Source organism: Watersipora subatra, chromosome 1, assembly GCF_963576615.1.
Source record: "Watersipora subatra chromosome 1, tzWatSuba1.1, whole genome shotgun sequence".
Lineage (NCBI taxonomy): Eukaryota > Metazoa > Bryozoa > Gymnolaemata > Cheilostomatida > Watersiporidae > Watersipora > Watersipora subatra.
In genome coordinates, this window is record NC_088708.1 from 18,867,006 (window position 1) to 18,890,306 (window position 23,301).

Genomic DNA, 23,301 nt, shown 5'->3' on the forward strand with positions numbered 1-23,301 from the left:
CTGTAGTATGTAATAATGATATAGTATTATGTATACAGCTGTGGTATGTAATAATGCTATAGTATTATATGTACAGTTGTGGTATGTAATAATGATATAGTATTATGTGTACAGCTGTAGTATGTAATAATGATATAGTATTATGTGTACAGCTGTGGTATGTAATAATGATATAGTATTATGTGTACTGCTGCAGTAAGTAATAATGATATAGTATTATGTGTACAGCTGTGGTATGTAATAATGATATAGTATTATGTGTACAGCTGTAGTATGTAATAATGATATAGTATTATGTGTACAGTTGTGATATGTAATAATTATATAGTATTATGTATACAGCTGTAGTATGTAATAATGATATAGTATTATGTGTACAGCTGTGGTATGTAATAATGATATAATATTATGTGTACTGCTGTAGTAAGTAATAATGATATAGTATTATGTGTACAGCTGTGGTATGTAATAATGATATAATATTATGTGAACAGTTGTGGTATGTAATAATGATATAGTATTATGTGTACAGCTGTGGTATGTAATAATGATATAGTATTATGTGTACAGCTGTGGTATGTAATAATTATATAGTATTATGTATACAGCTGTAGTATGTAATAATGATATAGTATTATGTGTACAGCTGTGGTATGTAATAATGATATAATATTATGTGTACTGCTGTAGTAAGTAATAATGATATAGTATTATGTGTACAGCTGTGGTATGTAATAATGATATAATATTATGTGAACAGTTGTGGTATGTAATAATGATATAGTATTATGTGTACAGCTGTGGTATGTAATAATGATATAGTATTATGTTAACAGTTGTGGTATGTAATAATGATATAGTATTATGTGAACAGTTGTGGTATGTAATAATGATATAGTATTATGTGAACAGTTGTGGTATGTAATAATGATATAGTATTATGTGTACAGCTGTGGTATGTAATAATGATATAGTATTATGTGTACAGCTGTGGTATGTAATAATGATATAGTATTATGTGTACAGCTGTGGTATGTAATAATGACTAGGTGAATGCCCGGGTAATAAAAAAGCCTTTGGACAGAAATTCATTTTTATTTAACATATACTACGTTTACCATTCTAACTTTTAAACTTTATATCATGAGAAAAGTGGTTTTTGTGCAGTTCAAATGAATTAAGAGAAAAAATAAAATAACTGCAAAGGTTTTAAAACTTTTTCAAACAACTGCAACTTTTAAATTGTATATCATGAAAGAAGTGTCTAGTTGAAATAAATTAGGAGAAAGAATTAAGCTGTAAAGGTGTTTAAACGTAAATGTGAAATCATTAGCAAGTAATGGCTAAATACAGTCTTTTGCTACGATTACAATGAAAAATTATTTGGTGTACAATTATATGATTCTAGTTCGTTTCAGTGTTGGCATCATAAGGTGAAAATATCATATAGACGTATAGAGTGTTATAGAAATCCATAGTAATTATCTAATGTAATCACCTTCTGTTGAAAATCATCAAAATCGTCATCTTTAAAAGATAGTAGCAAAACAATATGTTAACCTTAGTAACAATAGTTATCTACAATAACTTTAGTACGTTTTCTGGTTATTGTAGCTGCCCGCCTGGCTTACTTATTGGGTGTGAAAGATACACTAATGTTGTGATGTACATACTTTGCTTTATTTCTACACCACAGAACACCGTGAAACTAAAATATAATGAGATTAATAAATGTTCTTGTAAATCATTGATAATGGACTAACAAAACACTGGTTAAAATATTCGATATGATGCGTGCATCTCACAGTAAAAGGTAACTAAACAGCAAGTTGATGAGTTGAATAAACCACAAGTTAAAACAATATCGCTTGTGAATTCTTGAAATGTAATCAGCATATAATGAGCTATATAGTAATTGTCACAGTAATAAAGGCATAATGTTTACCTAGATGACACTATCCAGGAGAGTAGCTTATATAAATTCTGAAGTTGCGACAGCAAATGTAGTAAAGGCAGCATGACGAAATAGGCGATTTGGGCAAAACATCCTGAAATGATTCATTGTGTCGAAAGCTAATTAGTGTATTTGCAGCCAGATCGTAGTAAACAAGACAAGTGAATCAATTAATAAATTTAAGATAGTCGTCAGACATTACAGTTATGACCTACAAGAAAATGCAACACTACAATGTACTACATGGAGAGTTTTTACTTTCGAGAGAGACTTGTAACATAAACGCTGAATCTAACTTAAATGAATTTAGCTTACTAAACACATACTTGAAGGAAGTTTTAGTATGTATTTTACTAAACTTCAAACTTTTAACTAAAATATTATCACTTATCTGTTTGCAAACATAGCATGTAATGCAAAATAGCATATGGAAATTTTGTTATTTTGTCGTAATCAGTACAACAACCGCCAAATTGTAATTTCGAGATAAACTGTTGTTGACAGTGTGTGGCAAAAAAAATTTGCCCTAATGAAAAAGCATCGTGTTTCATAGAGTTGGGCAAAAACTATTTTATAACAGGCATCGTAAGGCGTGGGTGCAATGTATCAATTAATACATCATTCAGCGTGTGCATATGGTATATGGTATATGATAATAGCGATAGAATTCTAAGAACTGTATAGCTCAGTAATTAAAGCACATCAATTACATAAGTACTGTTTCAGCTTATTCAGGTTCTTCAATATTTCAAATGAGCCATTGTTTGACATGGTGAGACAGACATTGGTTGGTGTTTATAGGATTTCCCCAGAGCTCTACCACAAAAATCTTCAATGGTAAAGGATCGAAAATTGTGACGTCACAGTTTTCATATTCGGTATTGTGTGCTCTTATCGCTTATTTTATCGCTTACCGCTTATATTTATTAACTACGATAATGACGCCAGTGGCAGGCGAAGGTAGGACAATTCCAGAGAACCAATGAAGATGACAAAGGAATCAGTGTCATTAGCTCTCCACATACAGATTATTTTTATGATAACTAACTCAGATTCCATGCACCATACTATGTTTTCCCGATGATATTATGCACTAGCCCTCTCTTTTTATCGTGATGTTGAGGGGCGCGACTGAGGCTAATTAATTTCAACCATTGCGTGATCTCGCGAAAGTGCAATTGACATATAGTCCATGGCCACACCGCTGCACGGCACAATTTAATCGATGTGATTTCATCACCTTTATCAACGACAGTATATTTATTGAAACATAATTAACCCAGAACATGTGTTTGTATTGGTCGGCGGGCGTTAGTGCAATCCCCGGGCATTGTTGATTATCTAGAATCCTAGTTTGTTATTAGCGCTCCTTGGGTTTTACAGCACCAATTGTCACAGAAAAGCGCAGCCTCAATGGCAGTGAAAGGGATCGACGACCCAAGGCTAAATAATAATTATGACATAACATTTTGGGAACCGCAACCAAGCGTTTTTTTATTGCAGGACGTACTTTTGACACCCTGTTTTTCATAGTTCTATTATTCTTTGTGTATTGAATATAGGCTCATTTGAAAGCCAAGACTGTTGTATTGAAATATATGATAAAAAAATAAATAATTTATGTGCTTTAACTAGGTGAATGCCCGGCGGTGCCCGGGTAATAAAAGTCCATCTACAGAAAGTATATTTCTATTTAACATACAGCAACATTTACTATTCTAACTTTCAAACTTCATATCATGAGAAAAGTGTTTTGTGCAGTTCAAATAAATTAAGAGAAACATAAAACAACTGTACAGGTTTTCAAACTTTGTCAAACAACTGTAACTTTCAAACTTCATATCATGAGGAAATTTTCTTGTGCAGGTCAAATAAATTAAGAACATAAAACAACATAAAACTTCTATAAAAGTGTTTAAATGTAAATGAGAAATAATTACCAAGTAATAGCTAAAGTATTATGTGTACAGCCATGGTATGTAATAATGATGTAGTATTATGTGTACAGCCGTGGTATGTAATAATGATGTAGTATTATGTGTACAGCCATGGTATGTAATAATGATGTAGTATTATGTGTACAGCCATGGTATGTAATAATGATGTAGTATTATGTGTACAGCCATGGTATGTAATAATGATGTAGTATTATGTGTACATGTGACAACTGATAAATTCCTATCTCTACAGCATTTGCTATAAAGACCTTTATCATTGCATTGCTTCTGGTTTAACATTGCACAGGTTTCAAACTATCTATGACGTTGCATTCAAATCTGTTGTTTTTATACTTTGAAGAATGTTTGCACTAGTATTTGTTTTGGCATTCAGAGTAATTTTTAACATCTAGCATCCTAAGTTTCTCAAAACATGGTAAATCAGTATATATGTACACACACAGTCGGTCACAAAGTTTGGGTTCACAGTATTTGAATAGTATTCAACATTGCTTCACGCTCTCTGGTTCTATAATCATGCGAGTTAATTTTGTGATTCGGCTTTCAGGAGGAATAACATTATCATAGAAGCACTTTATGGTAAACATTCACCTGAACAAGCGCTGAAAGATGCATGTAAGGAGATGCATCGTTTGATCCACCACAAAGGTTCTGTGGAAAGTAATGAGTGCATTAATTGCGCCGACTACCAGCTCGTCATTTATTACACTGGTCACGGTAGGGGGAAGAAGGATGGAACTGCTAAAAACGGCTTCTGGGCGCCTGATGCGACGAAAGATGGTTCAGAGTGGAAAAAAGACTGGATTGAGTACAATATGGTTCAAGAATACACTAGGTTTATTAGGAGTGGATCAGGTGATAAATGCTCGGGCTCAGATTGCTTTGGTTCATGCACGTGAGTCATGCATATGCTTACTAGGAACTGCCCAAATTCTAAGAAAAACTCTTTAGTAGAAGGAATCATTAAAGAAATAACTCTTTGGCTTTAAGCTCAATAGTCTCAATTGCTACCAACCACTTGGTTGTGATGACAGTGTTTATAATAATACTAATAGTTTTCTTTATGAGCGTATTAACATGTTGGTATATTTACCTGCTAGTGTTACCTACATGTACATGTAGGTATATTTACTGGCTATACTGGTCTCTGCTGCAACAAGCTTATCTGCAGTGTTAGCCTGGCTCCTCTAAGCTTTAATATTACTCGTGTTCTATTGTTTAATGTCATTGCATAGGCCTGACTGCGCCTGGCGAAGTTTGTCTCAAATGCAGGCACCCATGAGAGCGATAGATCTAACATGCTGGCTTCAGTACAGAGAGCTTTTGCGTCGCTTACGCCTCATTGGCTAATTCTGTTATCATCAAGCGCAATTATCTGTTTGGACGATTACCAGTGATATTATAGGGCCATGTAGTGAGATGTATGTGAGTAAGCAATGACTTATTCCCGATGTCAAGCTGAGCCGAGGAATTTGGACGAGAAACTTAGTCATCAGCTGACTTTGCTAAACTTTTGCTGTCAGAGACCACGAACAGCAACTTGCCATTTGCTGTAAATCAATGACACTGTGTCCATTGTGCGGATGTGTGTGCACTTTGAGTTACTGTGCAATAAAAAAGATAAGGAATTCTACGCTAGAGGTCATAGCAACACGCTCTTGTCTTGTCAAATTGAAATAGAAAAGACTTGAATGTGAAAGTGTTTAAAATAGAATAGCTTGTTTGACATTTTATTCTGCATCATTCACAAGTGCATTTTCCATCTTTCGCAAGCATGAAAAATTCGATTGGTATTTGTGAGCATTAATTTGTGGGTGTTTGTCGTTTTTATCTTTTGAATGCCCAGAATTGCCAAGTAATAAAAAAGTTTTTAGACAGAAAATTTATTTTTATTTAACATATACAACATTTACCGCTCTAACTTTTAAACTTCATATCATGAGAAAAGTGTTTGTGTGCAGTTCAAATGAATTAAAAGAAAAAATAAAACAACCAAAGGTTTTCAAACGGCTGTAACTTTTAAATTTCATATCATGTTTTGTTGAAATAAATTAGAAAACAAGTATAACTGTAAATGTGTTTAAATGTAAATGGAAAATCATTAGCAAGTAATGGCTAAATATAGTCTGCTTTGCTACGATTACATTGAAAAATTATTGAAAAATGGCAACTAAACAAATATGTTAACCTTAGTAACTATAGTTACCTAAATAACTTTAGTGCATTTTGTTGTTATAATCTGCAAGAAAATGTAATATTACAATGTACTACAAGCAGTATGTACCATGAAGCGTTCTTACCTTTGAGACGAATTCATAACATAAACGCTGAATCTAACCTAAATGAATTTAGTTTACTAAACACATATTTAAAGGAAGTTTTAGTATGTATTTTAGTAAACTTCAAATTTTTAACTAAAATTTTATTACTTATCTGCTTACGAATCCGTTTTTATCAATGCTGAATAATAATGCTGAATTCAAATAGCAAGCAACGTATATCTCTTTCCGGCATTGTGGGAGATATTTCAGGGAATAGCATATCGACATTTGTGTTATTTCATCGTAATCAGTACAACAATCGCCAAATTTTAATTTCAAGAGAAGTTTTTGTTGATTTTGTATGGCCGGAAAACAAATTCGCCCTATTCGAAAAAGCATCGGGTTTCATAGAATTAGGCACAAAATATCTTATAACAGGGGCATCGTAACACGTGGGCGCAATATATCAGTTAATACGTCATTTAGCATGTGCAATCGAGAAGAGGCTACACGGCATATATGACAAGAGCTATAAAATTATAAGAACTCTGTAGCTTTGTGGTTAGATGTGAGGATAGAAAATTGTGGTCGCAATCTTTGTGAGTTGAAATACAGCAAAAAGCGAACTTTTTAATCTAAGATTTTAGTAGCTATATCTAGACAGACAGATATCTGAACAGGCAAACAACGACAAACTTTGAGATTTATATATATAGATTTGCAACTCATTCTGGTACTAATAGTATTGTAGCTGAGCCATTGTTGTGTGTTTTGTATTTAGTACATCTGTACTTCTTGAAGATTGTTATAGTGTTAGCAAAATTGCTCGTACGCACTATGTTTCCAAAATGCCGTTAATCCGCAAGTTTGCAAAAACTTGCGGATTAACGGCATTTTGTCAGGCAAGTTTTGTTACTCGCAAATTTTTACGGAATGTTTCTTGCTTGCAAAAGATGAAAGCGGCACTTGTGAATGATGCGCGAGAAAATGTTGCGCAAGCTATTCCATTGTAACCATGTTTTTACATATCAGTCATTTGTATTTCGATTTGGGCAGTTTCATACGCGCTGCTATGACCTCTGGCATACGAATATTTATCTTTTTCAGCAAATAGGCTGTGTTAATTCGCAACATGTGAATGTCAATGGAAACACTTATTGCATGGTAACTCAACATGTGCACAACTCCAAACTCTAACTCTAGTGCCTGTGGAGGTGGAAAGTTTTGCCATTCGGAGTCATCTCAGCACCGGCTACCTTCCAGAGCTTTATGGAACGCGTACTGCATGGCTTGTACTGGAAGACGCTGCTGCTCTATCTGGATGACATAATCGTCTTTGCTCCAGACTGCGACACACCCCTACATCGACTGGAGAGGGTGTTCCAGCAATTGAAGGGAGCCAAACTTACACCAAACAAGTGTGAGTTGTTCCAGTCGCAAGTGTACTATTTGGGCCATGAGGTCATTGCTGAAGGAGTGGCTACTGATGCTGGGAAAACAAGGGCGGTCCAAGAATGGCAGACTCTCCAGAGGCTCAAGGGGCTGCAAGGCTTTCTGGGCATGGTAGGCTACTACCTTTAGTACATTTCAAGCTTCGCTGCCACAGCCTGGTCTTTGCACTGGTTGACAGAAAAGGGATAAGGTGAAAAGTGGACATGAAGGGAGGAGGAACCGATTGCCTTTGATGGTCTGAAGGACGCATTTTTTCTGCTCCCCTCTTTGGTATACTCAAATCTAAGTAAGCTGTACATATTAGATATAGATACCAGCAAATGCGGGGGTAGAAACAGTACTGTCCCAGGCTCAAGACGGAGCAAAATGGGTGACTACCTACTTCAGCAAGACCCTGGCACCATCTGAGAGGAACTACTGCATCACACGGTGGGAGCTGTTGGCCGTAGTCAAGGCCATGAAGCATTTCCGACCGTACCTTTGTTGGCGGCAGTTTCTACTTCAAACTGACCATGCTTCACTCTGGTGTCTGTGCCAGAGAAAAAAAATGCCTAATCAGGTGGCAAGATGGTTAAAAATCTTAGCAGAGCTTCAGTACACACTGGAGCACTGGGCTGGTACTCGCCACGGAAATGCTGATAGATTGAGCTGGCAGACATGCGAGGACAGCCGGCAATGTGAACTCATTTAGTTGAGAGTCGGGAGTGAACTTGCTTTGGAGAGTCAGGCCTTGTCAAGGTAGACTCAAGGAAAACTCAGCAACAGTGCCAGGAGTCGCCACGACTGCGCGTGAGGCGGTCATTTGTATGGGCCAGCCCACTACCATCACGGTTGCCAAGGTGGAGTTCACAGTTGGAGAGTCAGTTATGACTGAACTGTGCCAGCTCTGGGATGTGGAAAAGACACACACCACCCCTTATCATTGGCACGCCAACAGATTGGTGGAGCGTCGCAACTATCAGCTGGGCGACTCACACTGGACACTACTGCTGACCCAAGGCCAAAAGGAACGGGATACGCTGCTCTCCCAATTGATGAGATCATACAGAGGCACACCACACTTGGTGATGGGAGAGACAGCCAACCTGTTGATGCTTGGCTGAAAGCTGCGTTTCCTTGACCAACTCAATTACCATCCTCTACCCATGGAGGCTTAGCCGACATATGAGTAGTGGTGGATTTGATGGAGAAGCTCAAGTAGTTAGAGAACGTTCTTGCCACTCTCTGAGAGGAGCAGTTGACCATCGAGGAAGAAGGCAAGGAGGAGCCACCCTTCTACGCTCCGGGAGACTGGGTTTGGTTAGTGAAAAAGTGAAAGAAAGGAGGAGACAATCCCAAGCTTTATGCCAAGTTCATTGGGCCGTACCAGGTTTTAAAAGCGGGGCCTAACCACACATGCCCAATAAAAAGACAAGGGCAGTATTCTATCCAAAGCGAAAGGCATTTAAAATCTTATCATTCCTACTCGGAGGAGTTGGGGCAAACATCAGCCACCATCGAGGCAGAGGCCCTAACATGGCGGGGTAAGAGCAAAAAGAGAGGCCGAAGCCAAATTGAAAACTAAGCTGGAGCTGGCCAAGCCGAGAGCTAGAACTGCGAAAAATCTGGCGTTCAGCAAGGAACTGGCAGTTCGGCTAGAAGAGCCCCGGAAAGAATTAAAACGAGAACGACTTAGCAGTTTGGAACAGCTAGCTAAGCCTCGGAGTCTAAAGCCAACAACACCAGGGATCGCTCAGCACAACCCTCGGCCAGCTCGTACCACTTAGTAGCCTCACTGACATGGGGAGTAGGCAGGGCTAACAGCAATAACGGCTAATCTCGAGTCACATTCATGACGTAGGGATACAGAGACTACAGAAAGGCGCCAAGCTCGAAAAGATTAGTGAGGCAGAGCCATTCACTCTCAATAGCTGCTACGAGCAGGTACTGCCCATGACAGCTATCAATGTTTCTCAAACGCATGTTTTAAAAGATCTTTACACCTTGGCTCAAGAGTCACCATGGCTCAACTAGGTAAGACTGTTGATACACTTGAAGATATGCTGAGCCAGTTAGAGCCATTGTAGGCAGGGGAAAGGAATGCTTGGAAGGCATCCTAAACTTTGGAAAAGGAGTCCGTGTCCGTGTGTCAAAGCATGGGCACAACAACCGCGCACTAGGCAGTGGGATTTTTCAACAGGGAGAAAGGAGGGCATTTTGGCCAAACTGCCTTCATGAGCGACTCTGTTTCCAATATCAGAAAAACTCATGTCGAGTAATGCTTGGTTGGCGCTCTGCTATCCATCGATCAACCGAAGGCAGCCAAGATTGTACCTTGTAAAGAGATAGCCAAAGTCAGCAGCCAGCCGAGTGAAAGTGAGTTTCTTCTACTCAAGATTCACGAGAGCCTCTATTGACTGGAAAAGGTCGAGAAAGCTTAGCTCGCTGAAATGGCTCAGATTTCATGTGTAGCTGAGGCTGAGCTGACTAAGGAGCCGATTATAATTTGAGCCTTGGCTAGACTATGTCCGAATGCTAGTGGTGGAGTTAAAAAGATAACTACTTAGTGGCCAAAAAAGCATAATCCGGACAAAGCATTTTGTCAGTAATGCCACCTGGACAAAAGTGATTGAGGCTATGCAGGGCAGGCCTGGCACTTGCGAACTGTGTGGCATCATCACCAGCGTCTGAAGATGTCATCTTACGTTTTGCAGCACTCCGCCATTTTTGTGTGTCCCTGTCGATGACAACACGTTTCACGTGACCAGGTGTTGTCACACCAAGGGGCACCCGAGAATGGTGAGTGTGAGAGTGCAGTTCCATCTTAAGTCCGAGAGAATCTCATCGATCAAGTTAAGTGAGAGGAATTCTTGAGAAACAGAGGGTGGCCTGCCAATCTCTCGATGAAGCCATATATCCCCACTCTGACCGTGGCATGCCTGCTTCGCAAGGAGCCGGAAGCCAAGCCGGTCAGAGTGGACATACACGAGCCTGAATGAGCAAGCCGACCCAAGAGGCCGAAAGAGGAGCCACTGCCAACTCGACAATTTTGGGTCATTCTCCACAGCCCGTCGGTCCGTGTGCAGTCTATCCGCCAAGTCGACGAAACGGACAGAAGAGACATGGCCCGAGTCTCGCTTGGAGCAACTGGCTCACGTACTTGAATGCCTGATCGCAGTCGAACTCTTTTACCACCACCAAGAAGAGCAAGATCACCTACTGTTAAAAGATAGTCAACGCTGGCAGGAGCTGGTCATACAGACTGACAGTTTGTTCCAAGCCAGGAAACTAGGAAAATAAATAGTCTTCGACGAAGTGGAAGTCCGCTGCCTGGACTATGGAGCCTTACAGCACTGGCTTTGATCTTAGCTGATCTCTCCTCTCGACTTTGTGTGGATGGCTCCCCGTGACTCCCCTGGAGGGAAAGTGTGGTGGCCGATCATCAGGGTTAAGCTAGGGAAGAGTGCTGCCGCCGAGGCAACTGATGTCAAGACCAAGCCGAGCCCTGAAACGGTAGAAGACACAGCCCTCGATAACACTATCGGCCAGCCGAGTGTCGGCTACCAAGTCGGTCCTACCACCGAAGGATTACATAAGACGCTGCAGACGCTACCAAGATCAGAGCACCCGAAAGCCTCACATCATGCAGTTGTTTATATGTGCTTGCATGTTGACTGTACTAATACATATATTTGCGTAAATATATATATATATATATTAATTTGCCTTGCACTCGAGTGGTTTGTTTATTTTTATGGAGCAAGTAGAAGAACTCGGTCGGTTCCTTCACATACAGATGTATATTTTTATGTATATATATAGATTATATATATATGTATATATACATATATATATGTATATATACATATATATATGTATATATACATATATATAATTATATATATGTATATATACATATATATAATTATATATATCTATATATCTATAATTATTTATATCTATATATATCTATATATATAGATTATATATATATGTATATATACATATATAATTATATGTATAATTATATATGTATAATTATATATATAATATATATTGTATATATATATAGATTATATAGATATGTGTATATATACATATCTATATATATAGATAGATATATATATATATATAGATATATTTATATATACATGCATATATATCCTTGTGTTGTATTTATATAAATATATATACATGTATATACATATATACCAGTGTATATATATATATATATATACAGTAAAACTCGGATAACTCAAACTTCACGGGACCGAGCAAAAGTGTTCGAGTTATCAGAGCATTCAAGTTGTCAGAGCACTGTCACAAGTGTATGTATTTATCGTTAGATAAATGTACATATAAAAGCTATATATAAATCAAAAGCATAGATTGCTTGTTGCAAGTTAAAGGGTCTCTCATGTAAAGTTTTAAAAATTTTATAAGAAAGTATAGACATTTTTCAATCACTTGAGAATTGTTGTTTCAGGTGATGTGACTGCCAGGACGTTCTCAGGTTACAATTGGCAAAACTTGATCGCGGTTAAAACGCTCAGAAAAAAGACATCTTTTTCTCTTGAACGTTTTAACTAAGGTCAATTTTGCCGATTTTACTTTAAGTTTATCCGAAAGTTACCTCACTTTTCCTTGCTTTCGAAGGGCCATCGCAAAGCGGATTTTTGGTAAAATTTGACTTTTCGCAAACCTTTAGAAAAGCCGTCAATGAAAATATTTTGCCGGTGGTAATAACGACGCCTAAGAACTACTAAAAGTTGATGTTTATCTCTATGGCTTGAAATAAAGCGATGTTCTAAAGTGATAACAACCGTCTCGGTAGCCGCTGGGCAAAAAGCTGTTTGAGTTGATGATGTTGAGGCCCAGTTATTTAAAGCAATTTGTCATTGCGTGGGAACGGACCAAACAAATCCGTTCGAGTTAACCATGTGTTCGAGCTATCGGAGGGTGAGTTATCCGAGTTTGACTGTATATATGTATGTATGTATATATATATATATATATATATATATATATATAGATAATGGTTGAGACTTCACTGATATAGTGCTCAAAGTGGTCCACCGAGCCTGTATAAGTACAAAGATGGAAAAAGTTTTTAGCAACAGTTTATGACTAAAAGTTTCATACTGCAGGCAGTAATCATCAGATGCTAATGTGAAGTTCTCACATTAGCATCTGATGATTACTGCATGCAGTATGAAACTTTTAGTCATAAACTGTTGCTAAAAACTTTTTCCATCTTTGTACTTATATATATTTGCTATTATATAAGTACAAAATATATTATATTTTGTATATTATTTTATATATTATATTATATTGCTATTATATATATATATTTGCAATTATATATATTTATATATATATATATATATATATATATATATATATATATATATATATAAGCATGTATACATATATAGATGCATCAATGTATCTCCGATTTTGAAGGATTTAATAATATTTAAAGATTTAATAATAAAGATTAATAAATCCTTCAAAATCGGAGATCGGTTTAGTAAGAAAATTTTAGAGCGAATAAATTTGAGGATCAAAAATGTGACTAAGCTGAACTTTTGGAAAAGCACTGAGGTAATTAAGTGGTTTAAGGGTGCAGACAGGCAGAACAGTTCCTTTGTATGCTTTGACGTGTCCAATTTCTATCCAACAATGCGGAGGAACTGTTGAAGGTGATAGTATTCGCGTCCAAATACACCCAAATAACAGAGTAAGACAGAGATATCATATTTCATACTAAAAAATCTTTGCTATTTGATGATCAAATACCATGGTGCAAAAGAGAAGGGAACCCCTTGTTCGATGTTGCAATGGGGAGCTATGACGGCGCTGAGACCTGTGAGTTGGTTGGGATGTATATGTTTGAAGAGCTAATGAATGCAGCACCACAAATAAATGTAGGATTATATAGAGATGATGGTTTATCCGTATGCCGTGGAACACCAAGGCAAATCGATATAGTAAAGAAGAGAATATGCAAAGTTTTTCTGGAAAATAAGTTGAAAATTACGATCGAAGCCAACAAGAAGACTGTTGGCTTTTCAGATCTCACGATGGACATTCACACTGGACAGTTTAAGCCCTTCATAGAACCCAACAACAAAATAATGTACATGTATGTGAATAGAAGCAGCAATCACCCACCTGCAATTGTTAAGAATATACCCGAGAACATAAACAAAAGTCTATCAAACATATCGTCAAGCAAAGCAATATTTGACGAAGCACTGCCGCCAAGAAGCACCTTAAACAAAGCGGATACAACTACTTACTAGAATATAAACCTCAAAAAAAAGAAGAGAAAAAACAGGCAAACATGTGGCAGAAGAATTACTTGGTACAACCCGCCGTACAACTCAGGCATTAGTACAAAAATTGGTAAGAGGTTCTTTCATTTGTTAAAAACTTGCTTCCTTAATAGTCACCAATTACGCAAGCTACTCTACCGAAACACTGTAAAACTGAGCTAAAGCTGCATGCCAAACTTTAAACAGCAGATATCCGCACACAACAAGTTGCTATTACAACAGAGCACTGCAAATGAAGATGAGAATGAAAGAAGATGCAACTGAGGAGAAGGTGAAAGTAAGTGTCCCCTTGAAGGAGAATGTCTGGTTGAATCAGTCATATACCAGGCCACCGTAAAAACACAGCGTAACACACAAGAAATGTATGTCGGTATAACAGCTGGTACATTCAAAAATAGATACACCAATCATATGAGCTTTTTTAGAAATGAGAATAAAAGGAATGTTACGTCGTTAAGCCAATTTTTATGGAGCCTGAAAGATGCAGGAGAAAGGTATCATCTAAGCTGGAAAGTGTCATACTCTACAACAAGCTAGCAATGTAATCTTTGCCTGGCTAAAAAGCATATTATAATTTGCAACAACTCCCTTGGCACTCTTAACACCAGAAATGAGCTGATCAGTGCTTGCAGACACAGAAGAAAACATTTATTGTGTAATAACACATAATTTGTTTAAACATTAGGCTTGACTCTTGGTAGCTGATATGTACAACTGCATTAACTTGGTATGGTTTTAGCACCTGACGAGTGGTTTGCTGAAATTTGAAGCTGTACTTTCGATTTTACTGTAAACCATACAAAACAGTATTGTAGTGCAATAAATTTTAGTCGCTCTATAACTTGTTTTATACATGTATATATATATATACTAAGTTAATGCAGTTGTACATATCAGCTACCAAGAGTCAAGCCTAATGTTTAAACAAATTATGTGTTATTACACAATAACTGTTTTCTTAATCATTAGCAGCTGGCATCTTGTTGATGATATTTCCCCGCAAGCTGCTTCACCCTTGGTAAAGGTCAAAGTGCATATCTTCTTCAAGTCGTGAGTCAACACAAGAGTCATATATACCACTACGGAGAGTTAGCAAAGCCATACCTGAGCAGCTGTTAGAAGACATTAACATGGCACTGGAGTCGATCTCAACGGGATCGATCAGTGAGGCTAATGCCTTAATCTACAGTACGGCAACCGTCGTCTTAGAGGAGATGAGTATTAAGCTACTGTCAACAAGGCTTCAAGCCGTCTGTAGCCAGATGAGGCTACAAAATAAGATCCAGGACTTCCGCAAGAAACTTAGTAGGCTCAGTGGGAAATCTAATCACACTTTGGAGCGTTCAAAAAGGAAGCCACAATGGAAGCTCTAGAATCTGCCAAACAGCAGCTAGTAGCGCTCTTGGCACGACTAAAGCAGTACACCAAAGAGCGGGATAACAAGAGACTGAACAAACTGTTCACCAATAATCTATCTAGAGTGTATTCCCAGTTTAAAGGTGGACTACGGAGGCCAGTGCCAGATCCTCCCAAATCCAGCACCTCAAAGTTCTGGAAAGACATCTGGGAGAAAGAGGCTACTCATACACCACTGCAAGTTGGCTGAAGTGGCTCAAAGAGAGCCACCAACACACTGTGGCTCAGCAAGGACTCACCATCAGCAAAGTGGACATCAAGTGTAGAGTGCAGCGTATGAAGAACTGGGCATCACCTGGCCATGACATGATTCAAGCCTTCTGGTTGAAGAAATTAACATCACTTCACACTAGAATGGCAAAGCAGATGGGATGCCTAATAGAAGAAGGTGACCATCCAGAATGGCTGACCAAAAAACGAACTGTACTTCTGATAAAAGACCCGAAGCAGAGGCCGATTCCCAAGAACTATCGATCAATAACATGCTTACCCACCACCTGGAAACTGCTCTCAGGAAAAGTTGCAGACAAACTGGAAAAGCACATGAGTCACTATATGACTGGTGCTCAGAAAAGAATTGGACGCAACAGCTGAGGAGCCAAACATCAGTTGCTGGTGGATCGGACAGTCTGTCAGGACAGCAGGAGAAGGCATACTAATCATGCCATGGTTTGGATTGACTACAAAAAGGCCTATGACTCAATTCCTCATGGTTGGATACTTGAGTGACTAAGGTTGTACAATGTTCATCCTGCTCTTGTGGCATTCATCAAGATGTCAATGAAAAAATGGAAGACGGATTTGGAGGCTTATGGCAATAAGCTGGCGGGTCTCAAAATCAAGCGAGGCATCTATCAAGGTGACACCTTATCACTGCTGCTCTTCAGCATATGCCTAAACCCTCTAAGCAATATGCTGGAGGAGACTCAATATGGGTACCAGTTTAAGAGTGGCACCAAGATAAACCACCTCTTTTACATGGATGACATCAAGCTTTACCCTAACAAGGAAAGGTACATTGATTCGCTAATACACCTTACTCAGGTATACAGCAAGGACATCGGAATGACATTTGGTATTGAGAAATGTGGAAGGCTAATTCTCGAGAAAGACCATTCTGTGCTCATAGATGGCTTAAAAATGGCAAATGGTACCATCAAATATATAGAAGAAGGGCACGAGTATTTGAGAATTATGCAAAGCAATATCAACCATGAAGCCGAAGTACGTCACAAAGTCATTACCGAACACAAGAAACGCGTTCGGCAGGTCCTACAATGCCAGCTCAATGCCAGGTATCAAGTCATGGCAATAAATACCTATGCACTGCCAGTAATAAAATACCCAGCAGGCATAATAAAGTGGACTGAGGAAGCCATCAAAGAAACAGATATAACAACTCATAAACTGCTGACCATGCATGGAGCACTCCACCCAAAATCTGATACTACTAGATTGTATCTCGATAGGAAAGATGGAGGTATAGGAGTGTACAGCAGACAAGTGTACAGCAAACAGTGAACGAGGAAGAACAAAGCATTAAAGCCTATGCAGCCTCCATGGCCACCACAGATAAGTTGCTGGCTGAATTTCGATCGGCTGCTCTGACAATAGAGGTTTGCAGTGATGATGAGGAACTTGACTGGCACACGAAACCTCTTCATGGTGCTTACCACCGACAAATATCTAAGGTTGGCGATCTCCACCAGACATATATGTGGCTGAACAAAAAAAACCTAACGGCCAATACAGAGTCGCTACTCATGGCAGCCCAGGAGCAAGTGCTCCCAACAAGGCAACTCCAAACAAAAATCTATCACACTAGAAACGATCCTAGATGCAGACTGTGCAAAGATGCACCTGAGACCATTCAACTCGTCATCAGTGGATGCAAGCAGCTAGCAGGAAATGCATACACTGAGCGACATAATCATGTTGCAGGTGTTGTGTGCAGAAGTCCATGTGATGAGTATGGCCTTAATAAACCACAACACTGGTAGGAAGCTCCTGGTAAGGTCAATTAAAATGACCGTGCTAAGATCCTCTGGGACTTCTACATCCACACTGACAAGCATGTCCTAGCAAACCAACCAGATATAGTGGTGGTGGACAAGGAGAACAAGAGAGCTACTATAATAGATATAGCAGTACCCAATCACTACAATATAGCCTGCAAAGAAAAGTAGAGAAATATCTCCTTCTTAGAGAAAAAGTTGAAAAATGCTGGGATATGAGAACAACTCTAGTTCCAGTAGTCATTGGGGCACTGGTCGCAATAACACCTGCGCATAAAATGTGGCTTGCCCAGATACCGACAGCAATCAACTCAAGTAAGTTGCAGAAAAGTGCGCTTTTGGGAACAGCTAAGATCGTGAGGCGAGTGCTCAAACTCCCAGGTCTCTGGTAGGAGACCCGAGTTAGAGCAAAAATTACCACTCATTTGGGTTAACCGGGGTTAGGAAACAATTTTTTTATATAGTGAAATTGTTGTGGGCAACCTCTACTGAAAAGTACTCAATGCTAGGCAGAGCATATGTAAAATGTATTAAACCGTAGAACTAGATAAAAAGTTGGCAACATTTTATTACTATTTAGTTTCATACAATTAAAATGACTGCACTCGTCAGATAAATTTTGTCTAATAGAATATGCTCTATGTACTTAGGTATACATAATCAGATGGTTAAAATGGTTAGAAGAGAACTGATGGTTAGAACGAACACATGAACTATTGTGTATACACTGGAGTTGTGGCTCAATGTCTCACATACAAGCCTTACATAGGTTGCCTTAACGCTTACAACGCTGTCTTGCCATACAACATTCAAATAATGTTATACATTCTTAACCACCTAGTCACATTTAAATGATGCTTTCGGGTCGTGTGTTTATAACAGTCTATAATCAAAGAAAGCGTGTCATTTGCATCCTCAGTTGAAGATATCAGTTACAGTGTAATTTGATTGTCTCATAATTTAGCTAAGATTTTATACAGATAACCAGCTAGGGCATATGTAGCTTTAGTTTGTGATTGTATAGTCTGTTATCTGTGTGTACTTTGGTCTCTTTAGGCACGTCATGTGGATAATGGATCATTGCTTTCCAAGTACCAATTCCCCTTGTCCTTCAGTTACTCATGAGTTTGACGAAGAATGTCCTACATCTCTGATTCTCCACGCCTCAGGCGAAGCAAAAATAGCCATAAAAACAGATGCTCATGGAGACTCATCAGACGGCAATCCAAAGTACTGCAGCGACATACTCAATTTCTTGCGAGGAGTCCTTTATGAGAGCGCTCTGTTGAGCTCGAAGGAAAAAGAGTTTGCCGCCATTGTGCATTCTAAAGAGCTCGAAGGCAGAGCTTTCGTTCTCCCAAATTTAAGGGAATCATTAAACGAATCAGGAGGCTTCAAATCTTTTAACTTTTGGACTACGCCAAAAAGCCCTACGACATTTCACATTGGGTTCACTAATGCAGCTGAGAGCCAGTACGCCATCCTCCCTGCTGGTAATTATACTGCAGTTAATCATCTCCTCATTTTCATCTCACGATTGTTTAAAAAGGTTTTACCAAGTAAATCTTTAAAAGGCCTGACTATAATTATTGTTTAATGGAAATCCAAAACATATTTCTCACCATTTTGCCCAATGAAATTAATCATTCATATTTAAAAACAAATGTGGAATGCCTATTTGTGCCATTATTTTAGTTAAGGAAGATAGAACTGTACAGCTGTCACACAACAGTCCGACATATGACGTAGGAGCTGTTGAAAAGGAAGTCCATGATTTTAACGAGAAAGATGGAAAAGATGTTGCTGACATATGTAAGTAGACTTGATGCATTTCTAACTTTGCATTTCTCAATTACGTGAGTAATTTTAACTATACTTGCCTATCGACTCATATATTCTGTGAGCAGAAATAGAAATTAAACTAATCTTGCAGTTTTCAAAACAGTAGTAACTTTTAACAACAATTTCTTTTGAAGCATGCTTTAAAATAACTTGGGGAAAAAATGTTATTTTCATTTTTTCATATTGAAACTCGCTGGTCAGTACTCACAGCCGCTAAGTTTTACAAACTGCAAAATGAGAAGATAACTTAAAGTGTGGGTTAAAATACCTATGCTTCAACTAGCACGCTAAAAGAAAAATTCTACTAAAAGAAAAATGTGCCCAGATTTTTCTAAAATTCTCATATAATCTATATATACTAGCTGTACTACCCGGCATTGCCCGGGTAATAAAAAAGTATTTGGACAGAAAATTGATTTGTATTTAACATAAAACAACATTTGTCGCTCTAACTTTCAAACTACATATCATGAGCAAAATGTTTTGTGTAATTGAAGTAAATTAAGAGAGAAAATAAAAACAACTGTAAAGGTTTTCAAACTTTGTCAAACAACCTTAACTTTCAAACTTCACAACTTGGCAGAAGTGTTTCGTTGAAATAAATTGGGATGAAAAATAAAAATGTAAAGGTGTTTAAATGTAAATGTAAAATCATTAGCAAGTAATGGCTAAATATAGTCTATAATTACAATGAAAAACTACTTGGTATACAATTATATAATTTTAGTTCGTTTCAGTATTGGCATGCAAAAATTAGCATGCCAATACTGGCATGCGAAAATATTGTTTTTAAAAACTTTTTACATGCTAAATGACGTATTAATTGAAACTCTATTAACTCTATGAAACAATGGTTTTTTATCTTTTCGTGAACTTCTATTTTCGGTTTTTCGTAAGGTTTGATTGCTAAATCACGATCAATCATTCTCTCTCCGTTCGGTCAGACAAAGACTGTCCGACATATCATTTTTAAATTTGTACCAGTGTCGAAAGGCAGCAGTATCATCATATTCAAAATTTTGATGGATAGCTTCTAGTAGAACAGTAACCTTTTTTATACACACACTTCTATGCAAGAATTGTTATTATTAATTCAACATATTCAGGATTTTATTTTGTTTTCTCAGCTCGTACTAACTGTATCATTACCAAATCATCTTTTATTTTAATCGTTGCAAAACAGACTTAATTTAGCTATTACTTGTTAATTATTTCATATTTACCTTTAAGCACTTTTATAGTTGTTTTATTTTGTTTCTTAATTTATTTGACTTGCACAAAACATTTTCCTCATGATATGAAGTTTGAAAATTACAGTTGTTTGACAAAGTTTGAAAACCTTTACAGTTGTTTTATTTTTTTTTATATCCCAGTGTTTGTCATTTGTATGTCCCATTATAGCGATTAAGTTATACAAATGAAAATCCGCTTCGCACTGGATTTGAACTCAGAACCTCCAGTTCTGCAAGCAAGCGTACTATCCATTACACTATGCATCCAACTGACATTGCTAAGGAATCATATTTATTACGCCTGCCTGACTTTAATGCCGGTTGGTAAAATAGCACGCTTTATCTAGCAGACTTGAAGATCACTATTAGAAACAAAGTGATCATGCGTTAGAGATCATGATGCAACCTTTTTTCCTAACGCTGGCTTCAGAGGGACGGACATGGCTTTTATTATAGTAAAGATTTAGACTAGCTTAAGTTACTCAAATTCATTGGTTAAAGAAACCAATTAGAAACCAATTTTTTATGCAAAAACTTTTTCATTACCCGTTCAGCGCCAGGCATTCAACTAGTATTTACAAATAAAATGAAAGTGATATTTAGTAAGACAGCAGTGAAGTAACAAATTATGCATTAGTGAAAATATCTGCTCCTTGTTTAACTTTAAAAATTCAAAAATGATGTTTTCCACACTGACTTGTAAAGGCACGAGTTAAATTAAATTTCATGTCAAAGCCCTTGCTGATATCTTATTGTTTCAGACAAAAGTACTTTGGTTTATGTTTTTTGTAACAAGAAATATAAATATTGTATAAGGAGAAGTTAATTAGACACCTTGTGAGTTACAATGAGCTCATGTCTCATTCAGTTAACAACAGAACCTTCGCAGGAACAAAAAAACCTTTGCATGGGTGTATTAGATAACTCCATTGTAGATTATAGTAGCATAAATTACCTCAAATATTAAATTTGCCCATTGCTCATGAATTGATAGCTAGTCGCGAAAAATCTGCAGCATGGGGCTGTATCTCATGCTCTCTATAATGCTAGTCACCCAACCAACTTTTTTATCAATTCTACTTTACCATTTTTAAATTTGACTAGCTTAAAAATCTACTTGTCGGTGCTTGTTTTTTAATCCTACAAACCTTCTGAATGTAAGTTTACTGAAGAATCGGAAGGTAGCCCAAATGAAAGTAGCAAAAAGTAAACAATTTTCTATAACCCTGTGTCTGAGTGATTAAAAGCATTCTCCAATCTCCTTTCTATGACGGTAAATGCCTTTACTCGACTTTTTCATATTAATGGATTGTTTGTATACCACCTTTACATTCTGCAATACTGAGTAACTGCAAGTCAGAGGTAGAGCTGGAGTCAACTATAAGAAAACCTATGTAGCATAGGCTGTCTCAACTATTTTGCAAGCTTTGATTAGTGCTCCAAAACATCTTGTTCAGAATTTGCATCATTGCAGACAAGTTATTTTATTGGCCAATAATTTAACACCTTGTTATCTTGATATTACATGTAGGTCAGCGTTTTCTTTTTTCTTTGCTATTTTAAATATTTAATTTGTATAAATGCATGGTTGAACAAGTAGTGTTAGTTTAAATTAGTCACTAGCAGTTGTATGGATTATAATGTGATATAACATTGTGTGTCCTTCAGAAAGGGCAAAAGATCGCTTTCGGGAAAACGAAGGTCTTAATAAGAGCACTTGTTATGTCTTTGTTTGTTATATTTCTTAATGTAAAAACACGTCTGCTAGCAAATTACGATGATATGTAATCCGAAGATAGGAACATTTTATCACATCATTTAGTCATCTTATTTGTTAATTGTTTTTGGCATCAAGCTTTTTTGCAGTTCTATTTATACAGCGAAAAAAATTATTTATGCTTGTATACGGTAGATAAATAATCATGAAACTTCACACATAAGAATATATGTAAGGAATACGTTAGAAAAAACAAACTGACATTTCATTTTGGCTCAGCATATTTTACTCGTTCAGTATTTCACTAGGCGTTTTATTGTGCATTTAATGCGAGCAGCTTCAATTGTTGCAATTGTTGATCCATGGCCATGCTGGTTTCTTTCATTAATCACTTTTTTCGCTTTTAACCTCTGTTTTGGTAATTATATGGATCTTTTACATCGCAAAATTTAATTAAAGGATCTCATGAACTACATCTGTCGAATGCATGAATGTCAACGTTATGTACAATTTTTTCTTTTTGCTTAAATTTGCTTATCTGTAATAACTCTCAACAAAAAATGGATAAATTCTGAATTCCGTAGCCTTTGCCTGAATTTCTGTGCCAAAACTTCCTGCACCAAAAATCATCGCACGAAGAAGTTTTTTTGTTTTATGGCAACGATCATACATGGATGCTTTTAGGTTTCCTACATGCTTGGACTTTAACAGATATCACTCAAAGTGTTGGGTGAATCGGGATAGTTTTTGCCATGGTTATGGTGATGGTCATAATGTGGTGAGGTGCCATCTATAGGAGTTTAATGAAGAGCGTGGGGAAAAAGATTGCACCTCACAGGAATTGAACCTACACAATTGTATGCACGGATGTGAAGCCAAGCGCACTGATTGTAATATACCGTAAACTTTCATTTGAACGCCACCTACCTCTATTTGACTGTCACTACGAGAGAATGGTTGAAAAATAGAGCACCACCCTCTATTTGAACGCCACCTCCATTTGACCGCCACTTTCACTATCTTTGATCTTCATGAACCTCTAATATCAAGTGATCAGTAAAAAAGTGTCCACACAATCGTATTAATAAAGAATCCTTTACATTAATAACAATCAATTCTCTCGTTGTCCAACTC

General features: G+C 37.3%; 1 protein-coding gene across 4 annotated transcripts in view; it reads left to right on the plus strand.

The window, feature by feature from the left end:
- The window catches only part of LOC137401467 (uncharacterized), a 123,966-nt gene that overhangs the window by 77,539 nt on the left and 23,126 nt on the right, over positions 1 to 23,301 (plus strand). For 3 of the 4 annotated variants that reach the window (XM_068087825.1, XM_068087835.1, XM_068087851.1), the window contains 3 exons: positions 4,460 to 4,807; positions 18,433 to 18,869; positions 19,072 to 19,188. In XM_068087825.1, coding sequence (XP_067943926.1) covers positions 4,460 to 4,807; positions 18,433 to 18,869; positions 19,072 to 19,188 — 902 coding nt within the window. The remainder of the gene's footprint in view (positions 1 to 4,459; positions 4,808 to 18,432; positions 18,870 to 19,071; positions 19,189 to 23,301) is intronic. The other variant, XM_068087843.1, reaches the window with a different exon arrangement.